The 27,805-nt window shown below is 34.6% G+C and overlaps 1 protein-coding gene across 10 annotated transcripts in view; it reads left to right on the top strand.

Annotated features, from left to right (window-relative positions):
- The window catches only part of CCDC148 (coiled-coil domain containing 148), a 279,432-nt gene that overhangs the window by 62,809 nt on the left and 188,818 nt on the right, over nt 1-27,805 (top strand). For 7 of the 10 annotated variants that reach the window (XR_005990690.1, XR_005990691.1, XM_041774269.1 and 4 more), the window contains 5 exons: nt 6,712-6,815; nt 12,540-12,616; nt 12,823-12,974; nt 14,060-14,155; nt 14,233-14,414. Coding sequence is in view for 8 of the 10 variants with exons in the window: in XM_041774269.1 (XP_041630203.1) it covers nt 6,712-6,815; nt 12,540-12,616; nt 12,823-12,974; nt 14,060-14,155; nt 14,233-14,414 (611 nt within the window). In the remaining 2 variants the exon portion in view is untranslated. The remainder of the gene's footprint in view (nt 1-6,711; nt 6,816-12,539; nt 12,617-12,822; nt 12,975-14,059; nt 14,156-14,232; nt 14,415-27,805) is intronic. The other 3 variants (XM_041774274.1, XM_041774272.1, XM_041774273.1) reach the window with 1 other exon arrangement.

Here is a 27,805-nt window from a genome sequence, read left to right as displayed (position 1 = left end):
TATTAACATTCAGCAATTTCTAACTTACTCTGAAAAATAAGAATTGCAAATAAATGCCAGCCATGGATTATCATCTGATTTAAGGCTCCTTTTGCAATATGATATAAATATGCCCTCAGGTGCCTTTTTTTTCTACAATTCTCTTTTTTTGCCTTGATCTCAGAAAAGGTGAACCTGGACTAAATTTGAAAGGGGTTTATTTGTGATTGTGCACAGTATTTTAGGACCAATGATGATTTAGTATTACTCATGCAATATGTTTCTCTCTTTGTGCATCTTACAAACAACATTATCATTGCTCCGTTGCATTAAAAATCTGATTTGGCAAAGTGACATATTAGGTAGTTTACAAATTTTCACTTCCATTTAATATTTTTGTGTTGCATTAGTTTTGCATGCTTTTTTATGATTAATATCTTTTTAAAAAGGCAAACATGATTCCAAAGCACATTTTGTACCTATTCTAAATAAATGACTGTCTATCAATAAGATATATCCCCTCAAACTAAGGAGACCTCTTATAAAGGGCATTATTTATTCTGTTCAGATATGACTTTGAAAGAATTTGGTATTTTCAGAACATCGAAAGAAATTTTATGGGAAAATCACTTACATAATTATTATCCTAATGAAACTATTTTCATATTTCTGACTTCTATTATGACCCATTGTATGTATATCATATATATGCACACATACATATTTAGAGACATAAACATATACACACATATTTTATTTTCTCCTATGATAAACATGATAAACATAGACATGAAATCCTGTGTACTTTCTCCCTAACAATTTACCACATAGTCTTTCTGATATTTATTATATAATATTTAATTACTCTCATCAATAAATATTTATCACATGGCTAGATGATACAATAGTGAGCAAAATGCATTCCCTAGCTTCATGGCATATATTGTTTGCAGGAGAGGAGGAGGAGGAAAGTCAGTGTTTATCAAATAATAGATATGCTGTCTGATGTATACTAACAGGATTTGATCCTAGTTGAGTGGGAAGGCTTTTTTGAGGCAATGACATTGGAATTGGGATCTCAAGGCTGATAAAAATTAAGCAAAAGCAAGCGTGATGAGTACTTCAAATAGAAAAAGATACATGCCTTATCACATCCTGATTTTTGGATATTTGGATTGTCTCCAATTTTACACTATTGGAAATCATACATAGGATAAATTCCCATGATTGGAATGTTTGGGCCAAAAAATATGCATTTTTTAAAAAGTTCTTTCCCAAAGTGTTATTCTAATAAAGATACCACCACAGACACTTTCTCTATACCCTGTCAGTATTGAAATATGTACATATATATTTATATAAGTACACATATATCTTAAATATCATCTCTATATCTGTTTATCCATCAATCGTATACCAAAAAAAAATTTTTTTTGGCTGAATGTGGAATAGTTGAGTATCAAAAATCAGTGCTTGGTCACAGTGAATTTCTCTATGGTAATAGAATCACTATCAAAGAATAAATATGTTTAAAATTTTTAATTATTGATGTGGCTTTCATTTTTTGATATTAAGTACAAGGGCAGTAATTTCTCAGCCTTGTCTGCTACTAGATTGCTTCTCTGGTTCATGTGTTATGTATTTGTGAGATTAAACAGATGATCTCTTTCAACTGATATTTTAAATAACATCAGTAACTTTTTTGTTCATAGAATATAATTCAGGAAGAAGCTTTTTAGTTACATACTTTCTGGAAATAACTGTACCTGGGATTTATAGCTTGGCAAATCTAAAAAAATCCCTTGTCTTCAACTACCGAAAATGGCTCACAGTCTGTAGCAATCATTTCGATAAGCTTTTTGCTTCCATTTTTAGTCTCCATAGATTCATAATGATGAAGAATTGTCCTGCTAAAGCATTTTTATAGTATATGTTGTTTTGAATTTTGGTTAGTGAGAACAAAATGTGTCCCGGATACCTCATCATTTTCTAATACTTTCTTCTTTCCTTCTATAGTTTTCATTTTTTAGTATAGCTGGATTAAGAGAGATGTATTGGGAATGTTGTTTTACATGACTTTTGACCTTTCCTTCTCATTTAAAGATGGCAAGTTGACATTTTGCTCTTAATTGACTCTTAGAAAATGTGAACAATTTCCAAATAAGACTTTTCCTTGAAAGATTTGTGGCTTAAATGGAATTGAAATATAATTCTTAAAGTTTATTTTTTTTAATGTTATGAATGCTGATATATATATATATATATATATATATCTCAATCAATCTACACTAACTAGGATTATGATTATAATATCATCTTTGTTACTCTTATATTGTTTTTATTTTTATAAAATATGCATTGGCTCATGAAAAATATATTTTCTTCTTAATGCTATATAGTTCATACATTCTTTCAATATTTGTATTAAAGATCAGTTCATTTCCTACTTTTTTTTTCCTAATTAAAGAGCACAGGAAATTAACAGCTTTAACAATCATTGTTAATTATTACAGCAGTATACCCTGGTAATATTAAATGTAAGCATACTTAAACTGAATGATAGAATGTTAACATTTAATTATTAATAATTAATAACATTTAATTAATAATGATTATTAATTTCTTCTAATAATTATTAATTAACAGTAAATTCAGATGACTTGCCTAGTTTCTATTACTGATATTGTTATATTGATCAGATGTGTCAATGTCACCAATCATGCACAAGTTCTGGGCTACTAAAGAAGACACTGATGTGAACATAGAATGATCTAGTCTTTCACAGGCTCAGATTGAACCTGAAGCCAAATAGTAGATTTGGGCCAGAAACAGACCAGTTTTTGGTATATGTTAAGTCTTCATTTCTAATTTAAGCATTAAAGAGATCTTTATAATTATTTTTTTGAATTGCTTTGCTTACCAAAAATGAATATTTCTTGGTGTTTAAGTATCTGTCTACTAATTCTTTTTTATAAAACATTATGGGAAATTGTAAGCACATGCAAAATTAGAGTGAATGGTTAATCACTATGTAATTTATCCAGCCTTGACTATGATCAGCTCTTGGCTATTGTTTTCTCTATATCTCTATACTCTCTACCACAACTTTCCCCTGTGCCAGGTTGTTTTGAAGCAAATATCAGGCATGATAATATATTTTTTAAAGATTTTATTTATATATTCATGAGAGATACAGAGGGAGTCAGAGACACAGGCAGAGGGAGAAGCAGGCTCCCTGTGGGGAGCCTGATGTGGAACTCCATCCTAGGACCATGGGATCACAACTGAGCCAAAGGCAGATGCTCAACCACTGAGCCACCCAGGTGCCCTGGCATCATATTTAACCATAAATATTTCAGCATGTATCTCTAAAAGTTTAGGGCTAAACAGCCCCACCCCACATCCTACAATACCATTACCATTAGAATACTAATAATTTCTTAATTTCAAAGATCCAGTGTGTTAAATTTCCATGATTACAATTAATTTTTATTTTTTTAGATCTCCTATCTTCTTGTGTTTGTATAATTTATTTTTTGAAGAAATTGTATTGTTTGTCTTCTTTACTTTCTAACATTCTGGATTTTGCTGACTACATCCTGGTGGTGTCATTTAACATGTTTTTCTGTCTCTTGTATTTCTAGTAAATTGGTAGTTATATCTGGAAACTTGGTCAGATTCAGGTTCAATTTATTTTGGCAGGATCACTTATTGATGGAATTTTGTACTACAGTCTTTTTCCATTACAGGTAGTGCTGCAGTGAATAGTTTTGTTCATTTATTTTTTATACTTTTGTTGGTATAGTGTTCAGATAGATTTCTGTGAGTAAGGTTGCTAGGTCAGAGGGTAAATCCATATGAAATTTTGCTATACACCTCCAGATTCCCCTCTGTGGGAGGCTGTACCACTTTGCATTCCCACCAGCAACATAAGAAAGAATATGTTTCCCTATAGCCTCACAGAGTGTTTTGTAACACATCTGAGGTTTTGTTAGCCTGATAGATGAGGAATTGCATCTTAGCGTAGTTGGGTTTTTTTTTTTTTTATTTAGGTTAACAGTTCTTTATGTATTTAACTGTTCTTTTACCTTTATTGAAGTATGACTCACACATAGTTAAGTGCACAGATCTTAAGTATATATCTCAGTGAATCTTGACAAATGTATGTACATAGTAACCAACACTCAAGTGGTCCACTAGTTACTGTTGCCAATATTTAAAGATGGGTCATCTGGCCCAAAGGGCCTTCACGGCATATCAAGATGTCTATTTAGAGTCTTATCATCTTGGATCATCACAATAAACCACATAGAAAACCTCTAGTTTCTGATTCCTTAATGAATTTATTATTTTTGCTATTTTTAATTCACCAGTATTCTGCATAAATCATCATGCACCTTCAATATTGATTTCATATGGCTTATTGCCTAGCAAAATGAATTGGAATCACCTAGAAATCTATTGATAAAGATACAACTCTAAATCTTTTTGTTCTTTTAAGACTTTATGTTTCTTCATATTTGGCCTGAGGATAGAAGTGGAGTCAATGAGTGAACTTACAAAAACTCAAGATGTTCTTTAAAATATTGGAAGTGTCTAGTGAAAAATAGTAGCTTTATTCTGACTTTTATAGTCTATTTAATTGGTCTTTCCCTGGGCTCAAAGCAATAGCATTGATTTTTTTAAGCTGTAAAAATGTGTCTACATCTTTCACCAATGTGTTTTAATTTTTTTGTACAACATGGACCAAATATGTCAGAGAAATCTAATTTTAAAAGTTGCGTCTGCTGCAACAAACTTTAGAGGCTGTAGGTGGCAAGTAGTTGGAATGGGTTTCATACATTCTTAAAGCAAACATTAGAGTGTCAGATTTTAGAAACACTATGGACTATGGACAGTATGTTTTCAGTAGGTTAGGATAAGGATTGCTGAATGTTTTTATGCAGTGTCCTGTTCTTATTTAAATGTATTTTTCATAATTACGGCATTCTTAAGACCTCCTGAGGGAAAAATTTGACTTTGACTCCGTGTTTTTGTTTTCTTATATCCCTAATTTTGAATCAGTAACCAGAACAGTGGAAAGATAAACTCAAGGTTAAAGCAATCAGTGAATGACAGCTCAAAATAGCATGCATTATGAAGAGTCTTTTTAGGACTTGTCTTCTGAAGTTTTTATATCTTCAGCATTGATCTGTTAAGGCTTTCTGTGTACTAAGTATTCTAGTAACCCAGAAAAAATAAAATATGCATATTTCATCAAACTTCTGATTTGAGAGTAGCACTTTTGTAGATGTTTAGAAGTATTAATATGGAATATGTGAATTCAATGAACACATGAATATCAATGTAACCAGTAAACAGACATTGAGGATTTAGAGTAGAATTAGAGTAGAAGGATCTTTTTTTTTTTTTTTTCAGTAGAGGGGTTTTGAATGCAGGAAGTGGTTGGCTACACAGGTGTAGAGCTGAGAAGCCAAACAGGGTTGCCATGAAGCAATACAGAGGTTAACAACAGCAGAAGTCACTGCCATGCTTAGGGACATTATAAAAAGGGTCAGAGGGACATTATAAAAAGCAGGGCTGTACAAAATTCTGTGGGCTGAGTTTACTCAGAAATTGTTGGAACTGTAGTGTAACTGTCAGGAATAATTAGAGCAATGGAGAAGATGCAGATGCTCCTGGACACCAGTCTGAGAGGAGAGAAGGCAGGCAGAGTAATTCTTTGGCTTCTCCTTTCCTCCCTCCCTTCAATCTCCTACAACCAGTGTTTCCCTTTGGCTGAAACCAGCTGGCAGCCAGTGAATTGGGTTGTCTGGGAAATACAGGCTGCTCTGTGATATGGAGCAGACCAGGGAGATGGCCAAGAATGGATGTCAAGGCAAGCTGACCCAGGCCTGATACAACTCGCCAACAAACCCCAAAGCACTAATTACATGCTACATTTTTTTTAAAAGCCATAAAATTTGGGGAAAACTTACATCTAGTTAAAAATGTGGGTTTCAAGGTTATGTGATTTTTTCCCCACTTTTTCTTTGTTAATTTCCTTCAAATAAATATTTGCCTAAATTTTAAAAATATTTGCCTAAATTTTTAAAGACTTTATTTATGAAGTCATGGAGTTGAAAATTAAAATTGCATGTTCAAGGTCGTATTTCTAGTAGGTCCTGAAGTTGAGACTAAAGCCCAGGATTTCTAATAACTTATCCAATGACTTTTCCCTGTCCTCTGCTGAAGGATCATATAAAAGCCAACCTGAATACCAAGGTTCTATGTATTTCCGGTGTTTATGAGCTTTATGATTTTGACCAGGTTTTTTAACCTCTCTGAACCTCAGTGTCCTCATATGTCAAATGGGAATAATGATGCCCATAATGCCTGGCAGGGGAGATGTATGAAAAAGATGAGAAAATATATGGAAAGCTCTTGAAAAATTTTCTGAGACTATATGAATATGAACTAAGGTATTTTTTTTATTGTATGTAAGGAGAATAGAATTACTTCACCTTTCTTTTCATAAATACTTTAAAAACAACTCTTAAATTGGATGGTATTCCAAATCATTTTCTCTTTCACCTTCCTGCTTTTTGTCTAATGACTTACTTATTTTAAGGTGGATTTTGTGTTGCACTGATACGATTGAAAAAGGATAAATATTTAACTTAAACAATTTCGTTGTGGAAAACACATTTAGAAAACATTGGGATAGCTCCTTTTTTGTTCCTCTAAATCTAGATCAGAAAAGCAGTGCAGATTTCAAAGATATCTAAGGAACAAACACTAATAAAACAACACAAGCAAGTGTGGTGGCAGGAGCACCAAAGGCTAACTGATGTCAGGTAAGAACTGAGGGAAATCTCTATAAGATGAAATTTGCTAAGAGTGACATCTATTTAGATGTTTTAGGACTTCCATGTTAATTAAACTATTAAAATAAAAACACAGTTTGTAAGTCAAATTAAAATTCCTTCATGTCCTCAATTTAATTTGGAATCTAGTGAAGACATTAATATGGCCTTTGCTTTCCTTAGGAAAAATAGATAATCTTCTATATGTGCTGATCATTTACTCTTCTACACAATCTGTCACACTTGTAATTATTCATGTTGCCCTTAGCACATTGAATTATCCTGCTTGTTTCCAAGTTTGTCATCCCTATGAAGTGGCAAACAGGGCCAACATCCCATCAATTCCATCTTTTCATCACAGGATTCATAGGAGGAAAAATAGAAATGCTTTCACTGAATGAATAAATGAACAAATGAAAGGGGTTCAAGTTGTTGACTGCTTTCTAGATGTAGCTACATCATGACTAGCTTGGTCAATTTGCATCTTTTACTTTTGTTATTATTTCCAGCCCTTGTTTCAAGATGAAGTAACAAAATCATGATTTTATCCTTGTTCTTAATTCTTATCTGAAAAGTAAATCTCTTTCAAAGGTCAGAGCAAAAAGAGAAGACGGATGTGTTTCTCCTCCATTTGGGATATATACTAGTTTTAATGATAGTGGTATTTATTAAGTATGGTCTTAAAAATGTATATTTTTAATCACATGTTTTATATCAAACTAGATCATTTTGTGATCTTATTCTAAGTCAAATTTTCAAAGATCATTAACTTTGCTTTTGATGTAGGTACTTTTCAAATTAATAGGAGTTTCTTATTCTTGCAAGATTTTCATACCTTTGAACTAAAAGGTTCATGATTGGAAATGCTTTTACATCATTGTATAACTTAAAATATCGAAAAACAAAATGACATAGACTTTGTTACCATGCTGCTATAAAAACAAATCAGACTCTCTCTCAGAAAGTCACCTTTTATGGAGAGTATGATTAAGCTCATTAGAAATTTTTTTTCAAAATTTGCATAACTAGAGCTAGATAAAAGAGGTATATACATATCATATAGAAAATAGTTCTGGGGGATCCCTGGGTGGCACAGCGGTTTGGCACCTGCCTTTGGCCCAGGGCGCGATCCTGGAGACCCGGGATCGAATCCCACATTGGGCTCCCGGTGCATGGAGCCTGCTTCTCCCTCTGCCTATGTCTCTGCCTCTCTCTCTTTCTCTCTCTGTGACTATCATAAATAAATAAAAATTAAAAAAAAAAAAAAGAAAATAGTTCTGGTTGACCTGGAATGACACAAAGGCAATGAAAGGGAGAAGCTTTCAAGTAATACTCTTAATGTCTTGAAACTTAGAAGGACTGAAAACTGGGCAAAAAAGAATTCTAAGATAATTTTCTGTGTTAGTCTAGAAAATAGACTCATTTCAAGATGTTTTCAGTGAAATTAAAAACTAGTAGTGAAAGGAGAAAAAGTTAGAGAAGTGGTTGGATTTGTGAAGAATTTAGAGACCACCAGAAAATCGGGAGTTTGACTCTAACCTTTAAAAATCTATACTCTCCCCACAAAAAAAAAGAAAAAAAAAATAAAGAAAAACCTATACTTCCTTTTTTAAAAAAGATTTTTAAAAAAATTTATTCATTTGAAAGAGAGAGAGAGAGAGAGTGAGTGAAGGACAGAGAGAGGAGGGAGAAGCAGACTGCCCACTGAGCAGGGAGCCTGATGTGGGGCTCGATCCCAGGACCCCAAGATCACAACCTGAGCTGAAGGCAGCCACTTAACCAACTAATCTCCCCAGGTGCCCCTGTACTCCCTTTTAATAGAAAATTAAAAGTAAAATATTTTTATGCCTAACCGTAAGAGAGTCCATTTGAGAATCTCAGGCCCATGGAAGGTAGGGGACTACAATGACATTGAACTTTTGTTGAGTTATTTAGTGTGTGACAGGTAATATGATAAATAACTTATATGCTTTATTTCATTAAGTCCTTACAGCAACCCTACAGAGTAGGTATCAATGCTATCCCCACTTTACAGGTGACAATTGTGAGTTTCAGAGGATTAAAGTTATTAACAGAAGGCAAATCAGCTAGTTTATATGAAGGTGGCATTGGAGTACTTGCCTTTAACTCCTGTGTTCCATGAACTTGGAGTTGAGAAGCTTTTTTCCCCCACAGAGTTCCATTCATATCACCCAAAGGTCTAATTGGTCTGATCTTGCTAGAAAAAAAATATTTTTTTTTGCTGAACTTTAATTCTTTGAAATCTATCCTAAAGAAACTAGACACATAAAATTTCCAAGTATATATTATTTAAAATATATAATATTTAAATTTATAAAATTTAATATTTAAACTTATAAAATTACATTTAGTATTTAGTATTCTTTCTCAAACTACATCCTTCGGAGAACTTGATATACTCTCACAGGGGCACTTGCTTCCCTGTTTCAAAATGACTGATTTTAGAGGCTAACGCGGGAATTATTTGTATTGGCCATGTGGTAAAGAATTACAATTTTTATTTTAATCAGTATTGTTGAATCATACAATTTGGAGGATTTATTGTATGCTTCACTACTTCTATGATGATTCCTACAAGGGATGCTTTATAACCAAATCTCTGTTAGAAATACATGCAGTCTCTTGCTCACAGTTTTAGTTTTAAAATATGATTTTGAAAATATCTCCTTTTAACAGAGGATATCATGGGGTTTTGCCAACAACAATTAAATGTCTGTGCATGTATCCTTAAAGATAAAATTGACAGCAGTATTCATACTGTGCAACTCAGAGCCTCCGAGGATGCTCTAAGCTGAGCTCCTGAGTGCCCTCCCTCGCTGCTGGTTGTGAGACTCCCTTCTCTGCCTCTCGTAGGCTCACTCTTTCAAGTGAGACTCTTTCAAGTGAGAAGTGGATCAAATAGCCAAGTGTAAGAAACCAAGCTGTCTGACCTGCTGAATTCCTTCCCTGCGGGAGGGATAGAGCTTTGACTGACCTTTAGCCTGCCCCGGTACCTAATTTTCTACAGGTCTCCTGGCTGTTAGTTAGTTGCATTATGGAACTTTAACATATTCTCTTGCTCTGCATTTTGTGATCCATGTCCTTTTGCTTATTATTTGCTTATGGTTTCTGACTCTACCATTCTTGTACCCCATGTTTTGCTTACTCTATCCAAATTCGTAACTAAATGGTTATCCTAGAAATCTCAGGCAGCTCTGGGGATGTTTGATATTCTGAGGAGACGGAGTCTATACCTAACTTCGGCACCATCTTGGAAGGATGAGGACCTTTATGACAGTAGACTCTGAGATTTCAATAACACCCATCACCAGGCTGGTTTACCTTGCAGGTGGTTGCATTGCAACTAGGCTGACCTAGGAAATAGGTTAACATATCATCTTGGCAAATGGTCTCACAAAAACTCAGGAGGCTTTTTTGTAGTACCATCAAATTTGTTGGTAACAGAGGCTAGGCCAAATAACATTAGGAGGTACTTAAATTGGCAAATTTGGGCACGGAGAGCTGCCCTACATTTATTCACTTTTTGGATGGGGAGGACATTGTATGTGATACAAAGTTCCAACTTGGAGAACATCCAGGACCTGGTCTAGCATGTCAGTGATGAATAGGGCAGGATTCTTTTCTCCAGTTACCATTTTTAATGCTCTTATCTTTTAAAGGTTTATTTCTTTATATTAGGGGGAGGAACAGAGGTAGAGGGTTAGAGAATCTTAAGCCAACTCCATGCTGAGCACAGAGCCTGACATGGGGTTCAATCCCATGACCTGAGTTGAAAGAGTCAGACACTTAATCGACTGAGCCACTCAGGCACCCTAGACCACAATTTTTATATTTCTTAAACCATGCTCTACAAAACAGAAATATTCTTCAAGATACTCCGTTGAGAATAATGAATTTCATGTTCCTATAAATTAGAAAATGTGTTTCCTACCCTTTTTGGATAACCTCAATGTACTTTAGCATAATCAAGTTTTTGAGAAATCCTGTACTGTAGAAACATGTCATTCTCCCCAACTCCAGCATCTCATTGGCATTATTGTCTTCTACAACACAATTTGGGAAATGTTAGCCTATATTCACAGCTAGTTTCAGAGTCTCATGGTTCGTGAGGGCATGGTAAAATGGTTTTGGATTTTGTCAGGAAAGTAGAACAATCAGAGAAAAGGCCTAGTCTTGGCAGATGGATTGGGTGTCCATCTAGGAAGCCAGGATGGAACTTATTAGAATTATTACATGCAAGTAGCAGGTTGGTCTCCTGTATGAACAAACCCAGTTCTCCAGTTGGCTTGTATGTTTTACTATGGTTTTCTTGGTGATGAAATATAAGGGATCTGAGCTAGATGTTTGAGAAGTACTGTTTTTGTTTAAACAATTCAACCAGGAAATAATTTCTGTGTTTTTTTTCCACTATTATGCACCTATCCTCCATGAAACAGTTTCAAATATATTTCTGGCAAAAAACTGTATATTAAAAAAGTAGATAGTGAAGTTTCATCTACAATAACACCCGTCCTTTACAGATACATATAAAACCTCTTTCCCAGGTAAGTGAGTTGGCTTAGAAGATGGTGGCACATATATAAAATAGAATCCTGTGCAGTCATTAAAATGAATGGTAATTGTGGGAATTATTTAGACATATCTTAAAGTGTTATTGAAAAACCACAGAATAAAATGGTAAATATGCCATCATTATAGTCATTTAAAATATACAAGCATGTAGACAAGGACTTATATGCAAAAATTAAAATAATCATTGTATTAAAGTGTTGCAATTTATGCTATTTTCTTATTTTATATTATTTCATTTTTTAAAAGATTTTATTTATTTATTTGAGAGGGATAGAGAGAACAAGAGCGCAAGAGCAGGGGGAAGGAGAAGCAGACTCCCCGCTGAGCAGGGAGCCCATGCAGGGCTCTATCCCAGGACCTGGGGGTCATGACCTGAGCTGAAGGCAGACACTTAACCAATCAAGCCACGCAGAGGCCCCTATTTTATGGCATTTCTAATATTATATTTTAACAGTCATGATACATCAAAACTCCTCTATGATTTAATTAAATCTGCTATAAGCAAGGGATAGACTACAATGTTTTTGGTTGTCCACTTAGAGCTGGTTATGGTTTTATTCTAAAAATGACCATATTTAAATAATATGACAAAAAGTCATTAAGATTTATTACTTATATTAGTGTATAAAAATAAAACATACTTTTACTCCCATTTCCCTAGTTCGGGACCTCATCATCTCTTAACTTTTGAAATAACACCTCATTGGTCCAGCTTTACCTGATCCCTTCCTCTTCATTTTCTATTTTTATTGACCACCCTTCCTTCCAGCCCACCCTCCATTTGCTGCCTTGGGAATCTTTCTGAAGCAGGTGAGGTCAGCTTAATATCCCTCAATGGCTTCCCAGTGCCCTAAGCTCTTTCCACGTGAAGCAATGCTAGGATGTGCCACATGCTTGCCTTTGCTCATGCTGTTACTTCTGCCTGAAGTGTTCATTATGCTTCTTTCTATCTCAGTGTCTGGCAAGTGTCCAACCCACATTAGGAATTTAGTATATGGTCTGCATAAATGAACAGGTGAATGGGACCACATTAGATTAAAATTCTACTACTACATGTTTTTAAAATCTATATATGTTTATGATTATTTTTTAAAAAATTGATGGAGGAAATGTCTATTTCAGATGTAAAATGGAATCTGAAATAAAATCTTTTCTCAAGAACATTGGAGATGAATGTCTGTCTGACCTTATAAATTTTGGTAAGTTGTTTTTCTTTTTGATCCTATATTTAAAGGGAAGTTTTGTTTTGAAGATGAAAGTGGGCCACTCACTTTATGTTTTCTTACTATTAACTGCTTACTTTTTTCTAAAGGAATCCAAAGCTAAATCTGTGCTCTAAGGACCTGTTCTTAAAGAAACTTAAAATAATAATGTATTACTTGGATTTAATTTTGTTTCTCCATAGAACAAGAGTTATCAGAACAATGGTGCATGTATCTTAAAAATGTGATAAATCCTATTCAGCAGTTGAGAACAGATCTAAAATACAGACAGCATCATATTTCACAGCACTCATACTCACATATTGAGCTTAATGCAGTGAAAGTACTGGAAGAGGTCAGTATATTACCTTTACTTCTATTAATGTAATATTTCATTTTGGTCCCAACTAGAACCATTTGACATCAGAAACAAATGTGTGCCTTGTCTTTAAATAGAAGACATAGCAAATTCTATCTCTTCAATATCTTAAACATACCCCTGAATCTATCCAAGCATGCTTATTTCTCTCCTGAAAAGTTACAATGGCCATGAATAGTCTTCCTGCACCTGCACTCATTCTTGCCCCTCTTCACAGTGCATTTTGGAATTCTACCCTCAGTGCAGAGAGATCATTCATCAACCTGGGAGATCCCCTCAAGGCTCCTGCTGGCCCATAATTCTTCCCTATACATCTGGCCGTCTCTTTCTCAAACCTCCTCTCCTACCTGACACTTCTCCCCTTCCCCTGGGCCTTGTCACATTAGGGCTGGCCTCCCATCTATTCCTCACACGTGCCAGACTCCTTCTCATCTCAAGGCCTTTGTATCACCTGTTTTATCTGTCTCACTGATGGCACTTTTTGTCACTTAGTCTTAGCTTAAAGGTCTTCTCCCTTGAGAGGCCTATCCTGATCACCCACATGAGAGAAGCTATAGTCATTCTCTATTACATTACCCTGTTTTTATGTCACTTACCTCTTCTTGATAATTGTCTTATCTATTTTTTTTATTACTTTATTGACTACCTCCCCCAGCTACAGAAAAAGCTCCATAGTCATAGTGGCACTAGATGTATGCTTCTAGGTGGTTTTTCTTACTATTTTTCACTTATTCTGTAGTGTTGTTATATTGCTTTCATAAATAATATATATTTTTTAAAGGCATTAAAAATCTCATGCCCAGCTGGGGATTGGAGGCAAGGATGCAAGGGGAGGAAGGGGTGATTGAACCGGAGATAATCTGGTAAGCTCTCTGCCTTACCACAAACAAAATCCAAATGAGGGTACAGAGTGGCTATGACTCCACTATACATACTTCCTAGGCCCATTTTTAGTATATGTTTCTGGAAGCTCCCTCTGATAAACACTGCTTGGCTATGGCATCTCTTGAAGCCTTTTCCACATGTCCTCAAAAAGACTTTCTCTTATCTATATCCTATAGGTTGATTTCGTGAAGAAACAATTGAAAGCTGTCTTTGAAATACTTAGTCTGGAGCAACAGAAAATAGAAAATTATCTTTCAGACTGGAGTATGAGGGTAAGTGTGATGCATATAGTAATTTGTTTATCAATCTGTCCTTGTGTTAAATAAAACAGTCATTTAATTTTTTTCAGATACTAGATTATTCTTCAGAAGAAAGAAATAACCTGCTTAGTGAACTGCCCATGGAATTAGAAACATTGGAATGCCCATACCCTGATTTGAAATCTTCAATTCTTCATGAGTTCTGTAACTTTACAGAGAAATATCAAAAGAAACTTCAAGAGTTTGATTTGCAGTTAGAAGACATATCCAGGTGATAAGATAAAACTACTTGAATTATGTAGATTTTTGCCACTAAATTTTTATTTTTGTATTAAGGGTTACTATACTTCTGATTTACTGTTTTCATAGCTACTATGTGGTTAGAATATAGTCAATCAATAAATGTTTAGATTGATTATTTGTTTAATTAGGGTTCTCTTTCATCCAAAATAATTTTCCTGAACACTATTTTTAAAGATTTTTATAAAATTGAAACATGATGAAAATATGCCCCTCACAGAGCTCTTTCCTACATAGTTAAGAAATAGTTTTCAAGCATGAATTTTCAGCAACTATGAATTTTTATTTTAAGATGTGAAACTCTTCTTTAGTGGAAATTTATAAATCATTACTAGTAATAATTGGTTTCAATGGAAAATGGAAAATGTGTCCATGGAATTATGTTACCTATAATCCGCTGTGATTTTGTTCTAGAGTAAACACAAAATATGTTTTATAAATTTTTAAAAACATGTTAAATTTTTTTTTAGAAAATGGACTTTTGGATATATCCTGAAAATGACAAGTCCTCTTCTGAATGACAAATACAACATTAGGGGATTTAAAATTCAGTTTTGGCAGGGTCTTCTTTTAATTAATTATAAATGAACAAAGCCAGAAATGCCACTGTAGGTTAGATAATTAGCTTACCTCATGTATGTGTTTCATATATGAATTTCTGAGGAATATTTCATAGGAAAATATGCCTTTTATTCTATTATATTGAAGCCAATATTGAAGCCAATTTCATATAAAGGAGTTTCATTTATAGGCAATTCATTAAGAAATGTAAGAATTTTTTTTTTAAGAAATGTAAGGAATTAAAAAAAATGTAAGGAATTTAGTAAAAGGTTTACTTTAATTTACTATAAATCTGTCCCTTCAATAGTTTTCCTCTTTTTCAAAATATATACTCTATTTTATTGAAGCTAATATAATATTTTGAATAAAATATTCAAATAATAAATATTTTGAATAAAAATAAATATTTTGAATTCCTTACATTTCTTAATGAATTGCCTATAAATGAAACTCCTTTATATGAAATTGCTAGTGTTAAGAAATAAGTAACAACAAGGAAAACCTTAAATCCTACTAAAGTAGAGTTCTTTGCTTGAATAGCCTCTGGGTACAGCTTCTACTTGTCTTCACATACTTGGAGAGGCAATCTCAGATGAAGCCTGAATCTTTCCTGACCCACACTTTTTCTTACATTTCTGTGGGGATTGTCACATGTTTTTGGGCAGACACTTTTTAGGCTTGTAAGAGCCCTGGCCCTCCCTTGTCTCTCTGCCTTCTTTTTTTTCCATCCCTTTACCTTGCAGTAAAGCTCAGAAAAGAAATTAATAATATATCATTTATATGTGCGGATCAATTAATTAATTACACTTTAATTGAAACTCAGTCACAATGAAATGCTAACTCAACCATGAACTTAGTTGAAGTCTTTAATTGTAAAATAAACATCCTCTCTCCTTCCCCATCCCAACCTTGTTGAAGAGATTTTAGAGCTTATCAAGTAAGAAGATGTTTTTTAAAATTTTATTCTTTTGTTTTTCTGGGGGATGGATTATAATCAGGCTGCTTGTGGCTAGGTAAATTTAACTTCTTCCTTTTTAAGCATGCTGACTGCCCTATTACCTTTCCTCCCAGATGCATCTTGGCCCACTAGGAAATCTGGCTGAGACTGGTGTTTCTGGGTTAGTAGCTCCTAAACATGGACAAGTTTGCCTTGGTAGCCTAAGTGGATACTTTCCACTAAGACCTATCCTTCACAGCTCATTTTCCTACTTCCCTTGTCATGTGAACTCAGTTTCTGCTCTTCCTTTGTACAGTGCTGTACCACTCAGAAAAAGTTGAGATTCACAGTTCCACTGTCATTACTGCAGGTTAAATAGAGAATAAGATGAAAATATATTACATGCTAAGATTTCTGCAGTGGGAAGACACACTGATGGAAAAATAGCTTAAGAAAGCTTAGTGGAGGAAGTAAAGTTCACTACAGAGTTTAAAGATTGAGTAGGATTAGAAAAAGGCAGAAAGGAAGCAGGGAGGACATTCTAAGAAGGGATATTAAATGATTAGACTGTAAACCCCTTGAAGACAAAATAATTTATTAGCAATATTTGTATCCTTAACACCTAGCAGAACCTTAGCACCTAGCACATCCTGGCACATAGTAGCTTTCAAATAAATAATTGTTCAGTTGAGTTGAATTAAAGGTGAAAACAATGAAGGTGAGAGTGGCAAGGCATGTTATGGGAGCAGTAGGAATCCACTCTGGAGAAATATAGGTTCATACATTCTAGTTTAAAGTCTGCTTGCCACATGTAATTGTCCAAAATAAATTTTATATAATTACTGATATTTTTACTTGGTGAATGTTTATTGAGTAATCCTTAACATAGAGAGGTTTCTGCTAAACTCCTTGGTAGGGGCGACAGTAGACAGACTAGACTAGAATATGTCCTTGCCTTTTAGAAGGCTTAGAATATTTAGGGGAAGCAACATATATATACATGTATCCCGACCAAATAAGAACTACATGTAAACATTAACTGAAGAGACTATTTTATAAAAATGCTTGTAATGAATGATGAAGCATCAATAAAATTGAATGAGTTTTCAGGAGTACTTTCTTTGAGGAGAAAAAAAAGAGTAAATGGACTATTTTGAATAAATACAGAGGTGGTTGTCATCAGCAATCTGTGACTGCTGGGCAGTAAGTCACATAAATGTACTATTCTAATTTGCAAAATGAATGATATGTTTAGCTATAATATCAATTGGACTTATAGATTGCCAGTGCCTGCCACTATGTTGATATGGCCATTTCCCATTTTGCTTCTAGCTGCCTTATGAGAATTCATATAGATTGTGTACATATATGTACATACCTACACAAGTGAGTGGATGCTTATTTTAAACAGATGTGTGGTGCTATGACATAAGAAAGTTGAAATATTGAGGGGACATTTTAAAATTATAACATTTTCATTGGGCTAAAGGCAGTGGATGCATGGTTAACCCCAACATTTATTTTAATTCCTTCTATTTTGTAGCAGCTCATTGGTTTGGGTTGGAAAGACTCTATCCCCCCCCCCCCCCAAAAAAAAAAAAAAAAAAGACTCTATCCCCATATCCAAAGGTAGGCTCTGGATGGGAGTTTGTACCAGTCAGTAACCTTATTTCCCCTGAGCTACAGCAACTAGATGTTACTCTGACATGGGAAGCTATTGGAAGTAAAAGTGTGAGAGCAGTGTGGAGTAACAAGACCTAACGTGTTTTAGCAGGATCACTTTGGGAGTTGCTGTGTTTAAGATGGAGGTAGAGAGGGACAAGAAAAGATTGAACACTTAGGAGGTTACTAAAGTAATGGAGATAATGGGAGATAATGGTGGCCTGGATCAGGAAGTGGGGGTGTTATGAAATAGCCAGCTTTTGAACATATTTTAAAGGTAGAACCAACAGCATCTGCTGAAGAGTTCAAAAGGCATGTGAAAAAGAGTAACAAAAGAATAATCAAAATTTTTGAGGTTGAGCAACTGGGAAGATATAGTTATCATCAACTGAGATAGGGAAGAGTATAAGAAAAGTAGGGTTGTGCTATGTGGAAGACCAGATGTTTCGGTTTAGACATATGGGTTTGAGATCCTGTCAGATATCCAAGTACAGATTCTGGGAAGGAAGTCAGTTATATGACTTTGGAGTCCAGGAGAGAGATCTGAGCTGGAGATTCGTATTTGTGAGTCATCACCATGAAAATGGGTGTGATCACCAAAATAGTGAGTGAAGAGACAAAGGAGAGATCAAAGATGAATCCCTAGGTCTGCTGGCATTAAAGCATCAGCAAGGAGAGGGGTAACCCAATACTGTATGCTGAGGAAAGGTCTATAAGATATGAAGAAAACCAAGAAACTGTACTGTCCTGGAAGGCAAATGGAGAAGAAGTGGTCAGTAGTGTTAGCTGAGGAGGGATGATCACTGAATAAATGCTGCTAAGTCAAATAAATATGGCTGATAACGGACTGTTTGCTCGAGATGATAAGCAACTGTTGAGTCATTGGTAACCATTTTCATTGAAGAAGTGGGAACAGATGCCCAATTGGGTTTGATTTAAGTGAATGGGAGGAGAGAATTGAAGACAATGAGTATAGACAGCTCTTCTGAGAAGTTCTTTGTAAATGAGAGCAAGAAAGTAGGGCCAGACTTTTATGTTGTTGATTTGTCTTTTGTTTTGCTTAAAATGGGGGAAATATTACTCTGTTTGATACTAATAAGAATAATCCAATAATGGGATTTGGTACACAAATAGAGGAACAAACAGATAGTTCATCTACCCCAGTAACAGGTAGAGACACACAGTACATGGTACGGGTACTGAGAGGTGAATAGATGTCATAGTGGCAGTCTATAGAACTCTGGGTAGGAATTCCAAATACAAATGACAAAGAAATTTATGAAAACCTTTCTACTCATCAAAGCAATAAAATTTTTTTAAAATACTCAGATTTTTACCTATAAAATGGTAAAACATAAAAAATTATCCAAAGTTGAAAATATAGAAGAAATGGGCATTTTCATACATGAATGGTATATAAATTCTTTTGGAAAGCAATCTGACACTATGTCATCAAAAATTTTTATAAAGGTGAGTAATTGTTTAGAAATAATCTTAAAGAAAACAATCATAGATGTGAAATAAATAGTTGGCTTCAAGGATATTCAACATTGTTTTTTTCCTTTCATTCGTGATAGCAAAATCCTTAAGGTGACAAAATAGCCAACAATTAGAGGATTATCTCCATTAATTATGATATATCCACTTTCGTTAATAATTATATTAAACAATTTATAATGGTACAAATAACTGCAATAAGTTGCTATGCAATTAGAAATTAGTCTGAAAAATAGTGAATTCTCTTTTTTTTTCCTTTTCCTTCTGAAAGTGTTACATCTACATTTATAAAGCTACAGAAAAAAGACTGGAAGTTTATCTAAACAAGCAATAACAACAGTTATCTCCAGGAGGTAAAATTATACATAATTTGGCATACCTGTTGTTTTTGTAAAACAAAAACACAGATTTTTTAAAATCTAAAGAGTGAAGGGGATACTGTTGATATTTAATGACTGTTAAATGACATGACAGGTATATGCCATTTTAATCCTCAATACAGCCCGTTTAAAAAATGACTTTACAAATGAAGAAACTGCAGCTAAGTGGAAAGTGAAGAATTTCTCCAAAGTTTCTGAGGTAGCAGATAGTTGAACAGTTGAATGAGTTTCTTCTGCTCATCTGAATTGACAGCTTTTCCCTCACACTATACCACTTCAAGCATGTACATATATCGGTTGCGTTGGTCATGCATTGATAGAAGTATGATGCGAGCCACAGATTTGAACCTCATATAATGATAATTTAAAATTTTTAAGTAGCCATGTTAAAATATTCTTTAAAAGATGAAATTTATTTTAATAGTATATTTCATTTAACTCAATACTTCAAAACATTATAATTTTAATATATAATCAATATTTTAAAATTATTGAGATACAATACATTCCATTTTCACATGAAGTCTTTGAAATCTGGTCTGCAGATTACCCTTGCAGCACACCTTAATTGGGACTAGCTATGTGTTAAGTCCTGAATAGCCACATGTGGCTTGTGGCTACTGTCTTGGACAGCACAGCTTTAAAGGATGTGGTCTTCTACTCTAACTTACATATATTTTAAATCTGACTACAGTTGAACCTATTTCTTTATTCAATATGTATAAAGCTATTTAGATTCTATTTAGGCTGTATTTCATTAGTAACATGAAGACAAGTTTGATTGCTTGTTTTAGACTCAGATGAGATTGTGGCTTTAATTTCCTAATATTTGGATGAATTAATCATATAGATGAGACATAATTGTCTGATGCTCCATTTAGCTATGTCAGATCTGAAGCCAATATGCAGCAAAAGCTATAGAGAGATAACAAATAATTTCTACTTTATTGCTTGATAGGTATATTAAATTTTAAATATTGATTCATAATTATTATCCTATTATTTTATGAGATCAGAATCTGAGTACTATTTAAAATTCACAATGATTATAACAATTTTGCCCTCTGTGTGTACATTATCAAGGCCTGTAGTTTCAATTAAATTATTTTAATTTACTCTGTGAAGTTACTTGTTAGTAACTTTCAAGGTAACTGTTTGGTTGCCTTATATACATGTTTCCTTATATATATATTTTATCTTAATACATAAATAATTACATTTATTACAGAAAATTTTTTAAAAATCAAGACAAGCAAAGAGAAGTGAAAGTTAGTCTTAGGTTCCCAACACTAAGAGATAGTCTCTGGTACCATTTTATATATTTAAGTTATATGTATATTGTTTATAAAAATGAAAACATACTCTACACATACTCATTGTTTTTCCTGTTTGTGAATGAAGTCCAATATTATTCATTTTTCCAATCAATGTTTACTAACCTATGTTTTAGGTCACTGTATTAAATATTCCTTTACAACATATTTTTTATTATATGCATGATATTACAATATGTGGTTGTACCAGATAAATTCAACCCATTTCCTGGTTTTGGATTCATTTTGATATTTGTTTAAAAACCTTGGAACAAATAACTCTGTTGCTATATTTTGAGTAATCCCATGATATTCACTTAACATGAATTTCTGGAAATGAATTGCTGAGTCAAAAGGATTGAAAAATTCTAATGTTTTTAAGAGTATTGCTTTATTGCTCTCCAGAAAAGTAGAAAATTTATACATTGACCAGCAGACTTTCCATTGTTTGGCTTATCTTTTGGGCTTCATTGGATTTTGCAATCATGTGTGAATATCACCAATGTCTTGCTCATATGCTCTTTCTCTCTCTTTTTCAATACTTATTTACGTAGCATAGCTCTGTCACTATCTTTATGTGAAAGTTTTGCCAACAGAATTGGCAAAAAAGATGAAAAAGATAAGAGCCAGCAGCAGAAGCCAGCACTCAATAAACAGTGAGTGGCTTCATGTAATTTTCTTTAAAATATTTTTAATAAACAAATATTTACACGTGAGGATGTTGCTTGATAAATACAAGATAGAAGAAAGAGAGGGAAAGGAACAGAATAACTGATACTTACTTGATGATGTTACAACAAGTTAAAACATCAGGGCCTTAATTACCAGGTGGGATTCTTTTCTGAGAATGTCGTCTTGGAAATTTTAGAAAATTTCAGTGCCTGGGGATGTCCAGTCTCAGGTTCTACATGTCTGATCTGGGCTGGTTGTATGTCAAGGTTGAGACATGCTCTCCTTTGCTTCCCTAAGGGGAGAAGTGCTCAGAATTAGGAACATAATTATTTGAACATTAGCATGTTTGCTTAATCACATTGGTTATATGACCCACTCGTACAGCATCCTAGGTTATGGTAACTCTCATTTTCTCTTGGCATATTCCAACATGGTTTGTCCAATCTGACTTTGCAATTTTTGTTACAGGGAGGCCATAATTGTAGACTATGATTTATTTTTGTCACGTATATTTAACAGCTTTCTCTTAAATATGTCATTGAAAATACTTAATTACTTTATGACTCTTGAACTAAAAGCCATATTTGACAATTGTTCAACATACTTTTGATTTGTTATGGGAATGAAGTATATTTTAAGTTGTTTTGGCTAAGGTGGAATGCATTTTATCAAGGGAAAAAAATGGATGCAGTTTCTGTAGTGTACCCCAAAAGCTAATCTTAAAGTTTATTTGATTAATTAATAATCCAACTTGTATAATTACTCAGATGTTTGTTTAAATATGTCTGAAAATATAAGAATAGTGGCTATAAGTTTCTAGATTCAACCATCCTTATTGTTAAAATCACTGCAGCCCGTATCTGCCTTCTTGATATAATTGTTTCAGCTAGAAACTACACAGTGTAGTGTTGTCTGAAGCTACATTTATAATACTTTTGAAGACTGAAAAATCTGGGTTTTGCAGGATGAAGGAGTGGGAGTCATTTATGAGAGGTTTCTCTTCTTTGCTGGATGTGAAATCAAATTAATCCTGAGTAAATCAGATTGGAGAAAATGGAAACAGCAGGTTGAAAGATTTGTGTCCAGGACAATTGACATATGTTATTTTAACCTGGTTAATACAGATAGAATTTATTATTAAAATAATAAAATATGTGTAGCATATCCCTTATACCTTGAGGCCCAATCCTTTGAGGAAACCATATCATTAGAAATGAGACTATGAAGAACCAGTAATGTAAGAAATTATAATCAACATGCTCAGACTTATGTCTATCTGCCATATTAGTGCCTATACAAGAAAATAATAAAGTTGAATATTGATAATGTCTAAAAAATAATAAACTGAGAAAGAGGACTGTCAGTACTAATCAATTCTTATAATTTTTTAGTGATTACTGACAGTTGATTTGAAATGATATTCTCCTATTTTAATGTGGCATTTAAAATTTCAAAAGCCTGAGGCACCTGGCTAGCTCAGTTATAACAGCATGTTACTCTTGATCCTAGGGTAGTGAGTTCAAGCCCCACTTTGGGCATGGAGCCTACTTAAAAAATAAATAAGTAAATAAAATTTCAAAGGCCCTCAATGGTTAATTGAATTTTTCCTCATGCCATCCCAAAGAAGTAGACCAGTTTTATTATTCTTAAAACTGAGTCTTAATGTCTATACAGGTAACTTTATTAACTTCAACTTTATTGCACTTAAAAATGTTCTTACTTCCTCAAAACGAAAAATAAAATAGTAACATGGTTGCAAATTCTGGATCAGCAGGATTTAAAAAATGGAGCATATAACATGCTCGTAGATGATCTTGTCTTTTTTTTTAAATTTTTATTTATTTATGATAGTCACACAGAGAGAGAGAGGCAGAGACATAGGCAGAGGGAGAAGCAGGCTCCATGCACCGGGAGTCCGATGTGGGACTCGATCCTGGGTCTCCAGGGTCGCACAGTGGGCCAAAGGCAGGCGCTAAACCACTGCGCCACCCAGGGATCCCATGATCTTGTCTTTACTGATTCTATACATTTGAGTTTGAGTTGGTTATGTTTAGTTTTGGGTTTTGTCCTAAAAATGGCCCTTGATGTTGAACACCTGACAGTTGCTAATCATCTGAGGAATGTTACCGTAGGTGGTGGTCTCTGGACACATTGGATCTGCATCTCTTTAATCTCTATATCCTTCATAGCACTTTCCTTCCAAAGCAATATTAGGATGCCATATTTAAAAAGTCATTTTTTCTTTCTGTCAGTTAGCTATCAAATAGGGTATCTTTGGCTATAAGTAAGAAAATCTCAACACAAGTCAATACCACTTAAGCAATAAGGAGATTTCTTTTCTTATTTCCCATAAAGTGCAGAAGTAGAGAAGTCCAAGCACAGTGAAGTCTGGGTTTTCTACATTCTGTGCCCTGCCTTCCTGCAAGTTAGATGCTTCCTGCAGCAGTTCCCTCCATAATATTCAGAGGCAGAAAAGGACCATTTCTTCCTTGTAAGCTAAGAAAACTTTGCCTTAGAAGACTTCTCTTCACATTTCATTGGCCAGAATTGGGTCTTTCATCCATGCTTATACCAAACACTGGCCAGAAGAACAGGATGCTTGTAAATAGATTATTGTTAATGGATTAAATCAATTAAGATTCAGTCTCAGGGCTGGGGATGGTGCTCATCTTCCCTGGAGAGGGGGCTCTATGGAAGAAGGTAGATCTTGAATAAAATTAGGATTCTGGTGGGCAGAAGCAGGAGTAGGGGCAATGTTTGCTACAATTACCTTTTCCTTATACTTCTTATGATGAATATAATTATTTAAAACCCAGTACATGGAGTGGTTGAGCTATTATATTTTACTTTTAACAGGCTGTTTTATCCCCTGAACTCAAAACTTCCACTAGGAGTTATATTGCCTCTTAAAACTGTGTAGATGGATGTAGGGATAAGGTGGTTTAGGAGTCTTGCCATCAACCCAGCTACTCCACTTCTAAAAAATACACATTGTAGTAAAAAAAAAATCAAGCTTTCTATGACAACTATTACCACCCTCCCCCATCTAAGAAAAAACACTGTACTTGCTACGTAAATAGCAATTACAGCTTCCAAATAAGTCACTTAACCTCCTCTTCTGGCCAGATTCATACCCCTAAACCTTTCTATGAAAAATTCTGGAGGGATCCCTGGGTGGTGCAGCAGTTTGGCGCCTGCCTTTGGCCCGGGGCGCGATCCTGGAGACCCGGGATCGAATCCCGCGTCGGGCTCCCTGCATGGAGCCTGCTTCTCCCTCTCCCTCTGCCTGTGTCTCTGCCTCTCTGTCTCTCTCTGTGTGACTATCATGAATAAATAAATAAAATCTTTAAAAAAAAATCTGGAGTCATCAATTTTAGAACTCTGCCATAGTTTTACTTCCCTGTCACCTCTCAAAAGACTATGGCTTTGGAGGCTGATGCAAGTTCTTGCTTTATCCTATGGGTAATTTTGTTGTTCATTCTTTAATTCAGTGGATTTTGGCCATGCTTCTACATTTCATTTTAGCCAAAAGGCTGAGAAGCAAAGGTCATACTTCTGAGAGCCTACTTTATTCTAGCCATCAGCTCCCACCTCAGTAGGCAGACTGGGTGGAGCCTGGGACCCTGAAGGTGAGAACTACTAAGTGAGAATAGATTTCCTGGAAAGAAATGTACTTACTCAAACAAAACCCAAGGAGGAGATTCTGTTGGTCAGAAATAAGTGTAAGGCTGGGGAGCCCCCCCGCTGTAAACCAGGCTAAAAATCAAAGATAGATTTATATTTGAATAAAGGGAGTGGGGTGGAGTGAGGAGACAGTTTCAGGAACCAGGCTGATTAGATTCAGTGTTTGGGTCTGAGTCGGAAAGACAACACTAAAATGTAGAATCAAGTTGTATTTCCTAGAAGGTCAGACCCAGTGTAGCCAAATAAGCCGATTACATCAGAACAATCTTTTATTCATGTTAATCCATCAGTGAACCAATCCTGCTTCTTAGTGGTGAGAATCACTAGATGTCTCCTGCCCCTGTTATACTAGAAGAGTTAAGAATTTTTCTCTAGGCTAGATTCACTATGCCCAGTTGCCAATCTCAAGCTAGCTGTTGGATGTGTCAGGCAGCTTAAGGAGGTGCTACCATTTTGCTGGAAAACTCCCTTCACTCTGAGAAAATTATAAAACAATTTTCAGCCATTTGTGAACACCATGTTTAGTATCATAGACTTGTATCTGCTATTAAAGTACTTTGTTACCCTCATGTACCTTGTTTGCCATCATTGGCTACCTCTCTGCCTCTCCTCCACCACAAATGTATTTTGGTGTCATGGAACCAGAATGTTAAGGAAGTGACTTAAGCTTGACTAAGAAGAAAACTAGTAGTTCAGTTAATTGTGAGTCAGTTTAGGATTTTTAGGTGATCCAAATGGGTAGAATTAGGGAGACTTATCAACCTTGGTGTAGTTACATTCTCACAGCTGACATTCTCCTTTTCTAAATTACCTATTTTGTCTCACATCCTGGGATATCATGATAAAATTATATCATGGGACTTCATTATGGGGCAGGGATGGGGGGTGGTGGAGATTGAATGGTAGATACTTCACATTTTTAGAATCTGGAATTCCCTGAAGTATTAGAAGTGCCCAGGAAGCCTGGAAACTATAAAATCTTGTGCTATTATAAAGATGAAAATTATGAAACATTTTAAATTAGAAAATTTGGGTGGACAAAAAGAATATAAATTGCACAGACCTGCCAAAAAAATTTTTTTTGTCTAAAGATAATTTAAAAATTGCAAAAGTTTAGGATAATTTTAAAGCCTTCTTTAAACTTTTTAAAATTATAGAGTCACTTTTCAAATTTAGAAATCTGGATAAGTGATCAGAATAGTTTTCAATAGCTGCATAATTTAGCTACTTCTGTTATTGGAATCACTAGCAAAGCAATTAAACAGAAAACTTTGGAAGGTAAAACAGGAACTTTGGAAGGTAAAAGCTAACCTTAGTTATTCTATATAGCTTAGCTTTTTATATAGATTTTCCTGTACAATGAAAAGACGATTAGTAAAGATAAATTTCCAGATTGGAATTTAGAAATACAGATTTATTAAATTTGATTTTATTTTAGGGGCAAAGTAGGAAACAGCTACTTTGTTATTGTGAAGAGGCTATTATGTTTGAATATTCCTTTAGATTTTTACTATCCAGAAGACTCAGTGTATATATAATGGTGGGAGCTTTCTCCCTTGCAAACAGCATCCTGATGGAGATGATGTATGACGGTGCCATTAACTATTGCCAGTGTGAATATTTGCCTCAAAATTTAGGCCTGTGGCTCTGGAAACTGCTATAAATACTCTAAAATAATAATATTGTGAGTATTTATGTATCATTTTAAGTATGTTTTTTGTTTCTATTCCATGTATTCTAGAAAAATGACTTACAATTTGTGTAATTGTGGTAATTGGAAAAAGCTGTTGAGATGTGAGGTTTCTAAAATCAATAAGAAGAGCAAAATGGATGTGATCATTTGTAGCATGCTTGCTTTGAAATAGTTTTGATGTTGTATTATCATTTCATATGTTTAAGTGGTTTTGATGTTGTCGCTAAAATGGCACCTAATTAATACATTCACACAATACATTAAAATGCACTCAGTGCCACAAATTCTCCTGCTGCTGCATTTATTTATAGCAATGTACACTGCTTAATGTGTGCTTTTATTTGAAAAGCATTTTTGTAAATGTTTGCCATTTACACTTTCTTTTTGAGTGTAGCCGCAATCTTGTACCACCATTCAATATGAAAGATCATCAAAGCAATTAACTTAGAAGTACTTCTCCATTTACCAAAGGATTAAAACTATCTTTGAAAATTATAGGTAAGATAGTTTAGAGATCATCTTAGGTCAGGTTCTGTAGAAGAAAAGCTGAGACAGAAATGGTAAAAACAAGTGATTTGTTGGGGCAATACTCTCAGAAGGATGGTAAGGGGAAGAAGGAAAGAGGAGAGGAAAATGTCTATGTATGGAGGTGATCTCAGTGGAAATGGGCTGCAGTTTGCTCCCACAGTGAAACTCTAGAGCATGAATGGTATCATGGGATTGGTTCCATCAGGAGGTAAGTGAGCTGGCGGTTCTATACCCAATGTCAGCCAAACATTGGTTGCAGCTGGCCTTCAAAAACAGGTAGGAGAGAAACATTTTGGGTGAGGCAGTTCCCATTTGGTCCAGGACAATTCTCCAGTGAATGGAGGTACATCTGTGAATTATCAGCATTTTGGTGATGGGACTTTGAGCCAATAAGGGAGATATGGCATAACACCAACAGCATCCACTGTATAGATG

Source organism: Vulpes lagopus, chromosome 11 (assembly GCF_018345385.1).
Source record: "Vulpes lagopus strain Blue_001 chromosome 11, ASM1834538v1, whole genome shotgun sequence".
NCBI lineage: Eukaryota > Metazoa > Chordata > Mammalia > Carnivora > Canidae > Vulpes > Vulpes lagopus.
The sequence above is the reverse complement of the archived record's forward strand: the minus strand, read 5'-3'. Positions and strand labels throughout refer to the sequence as shown.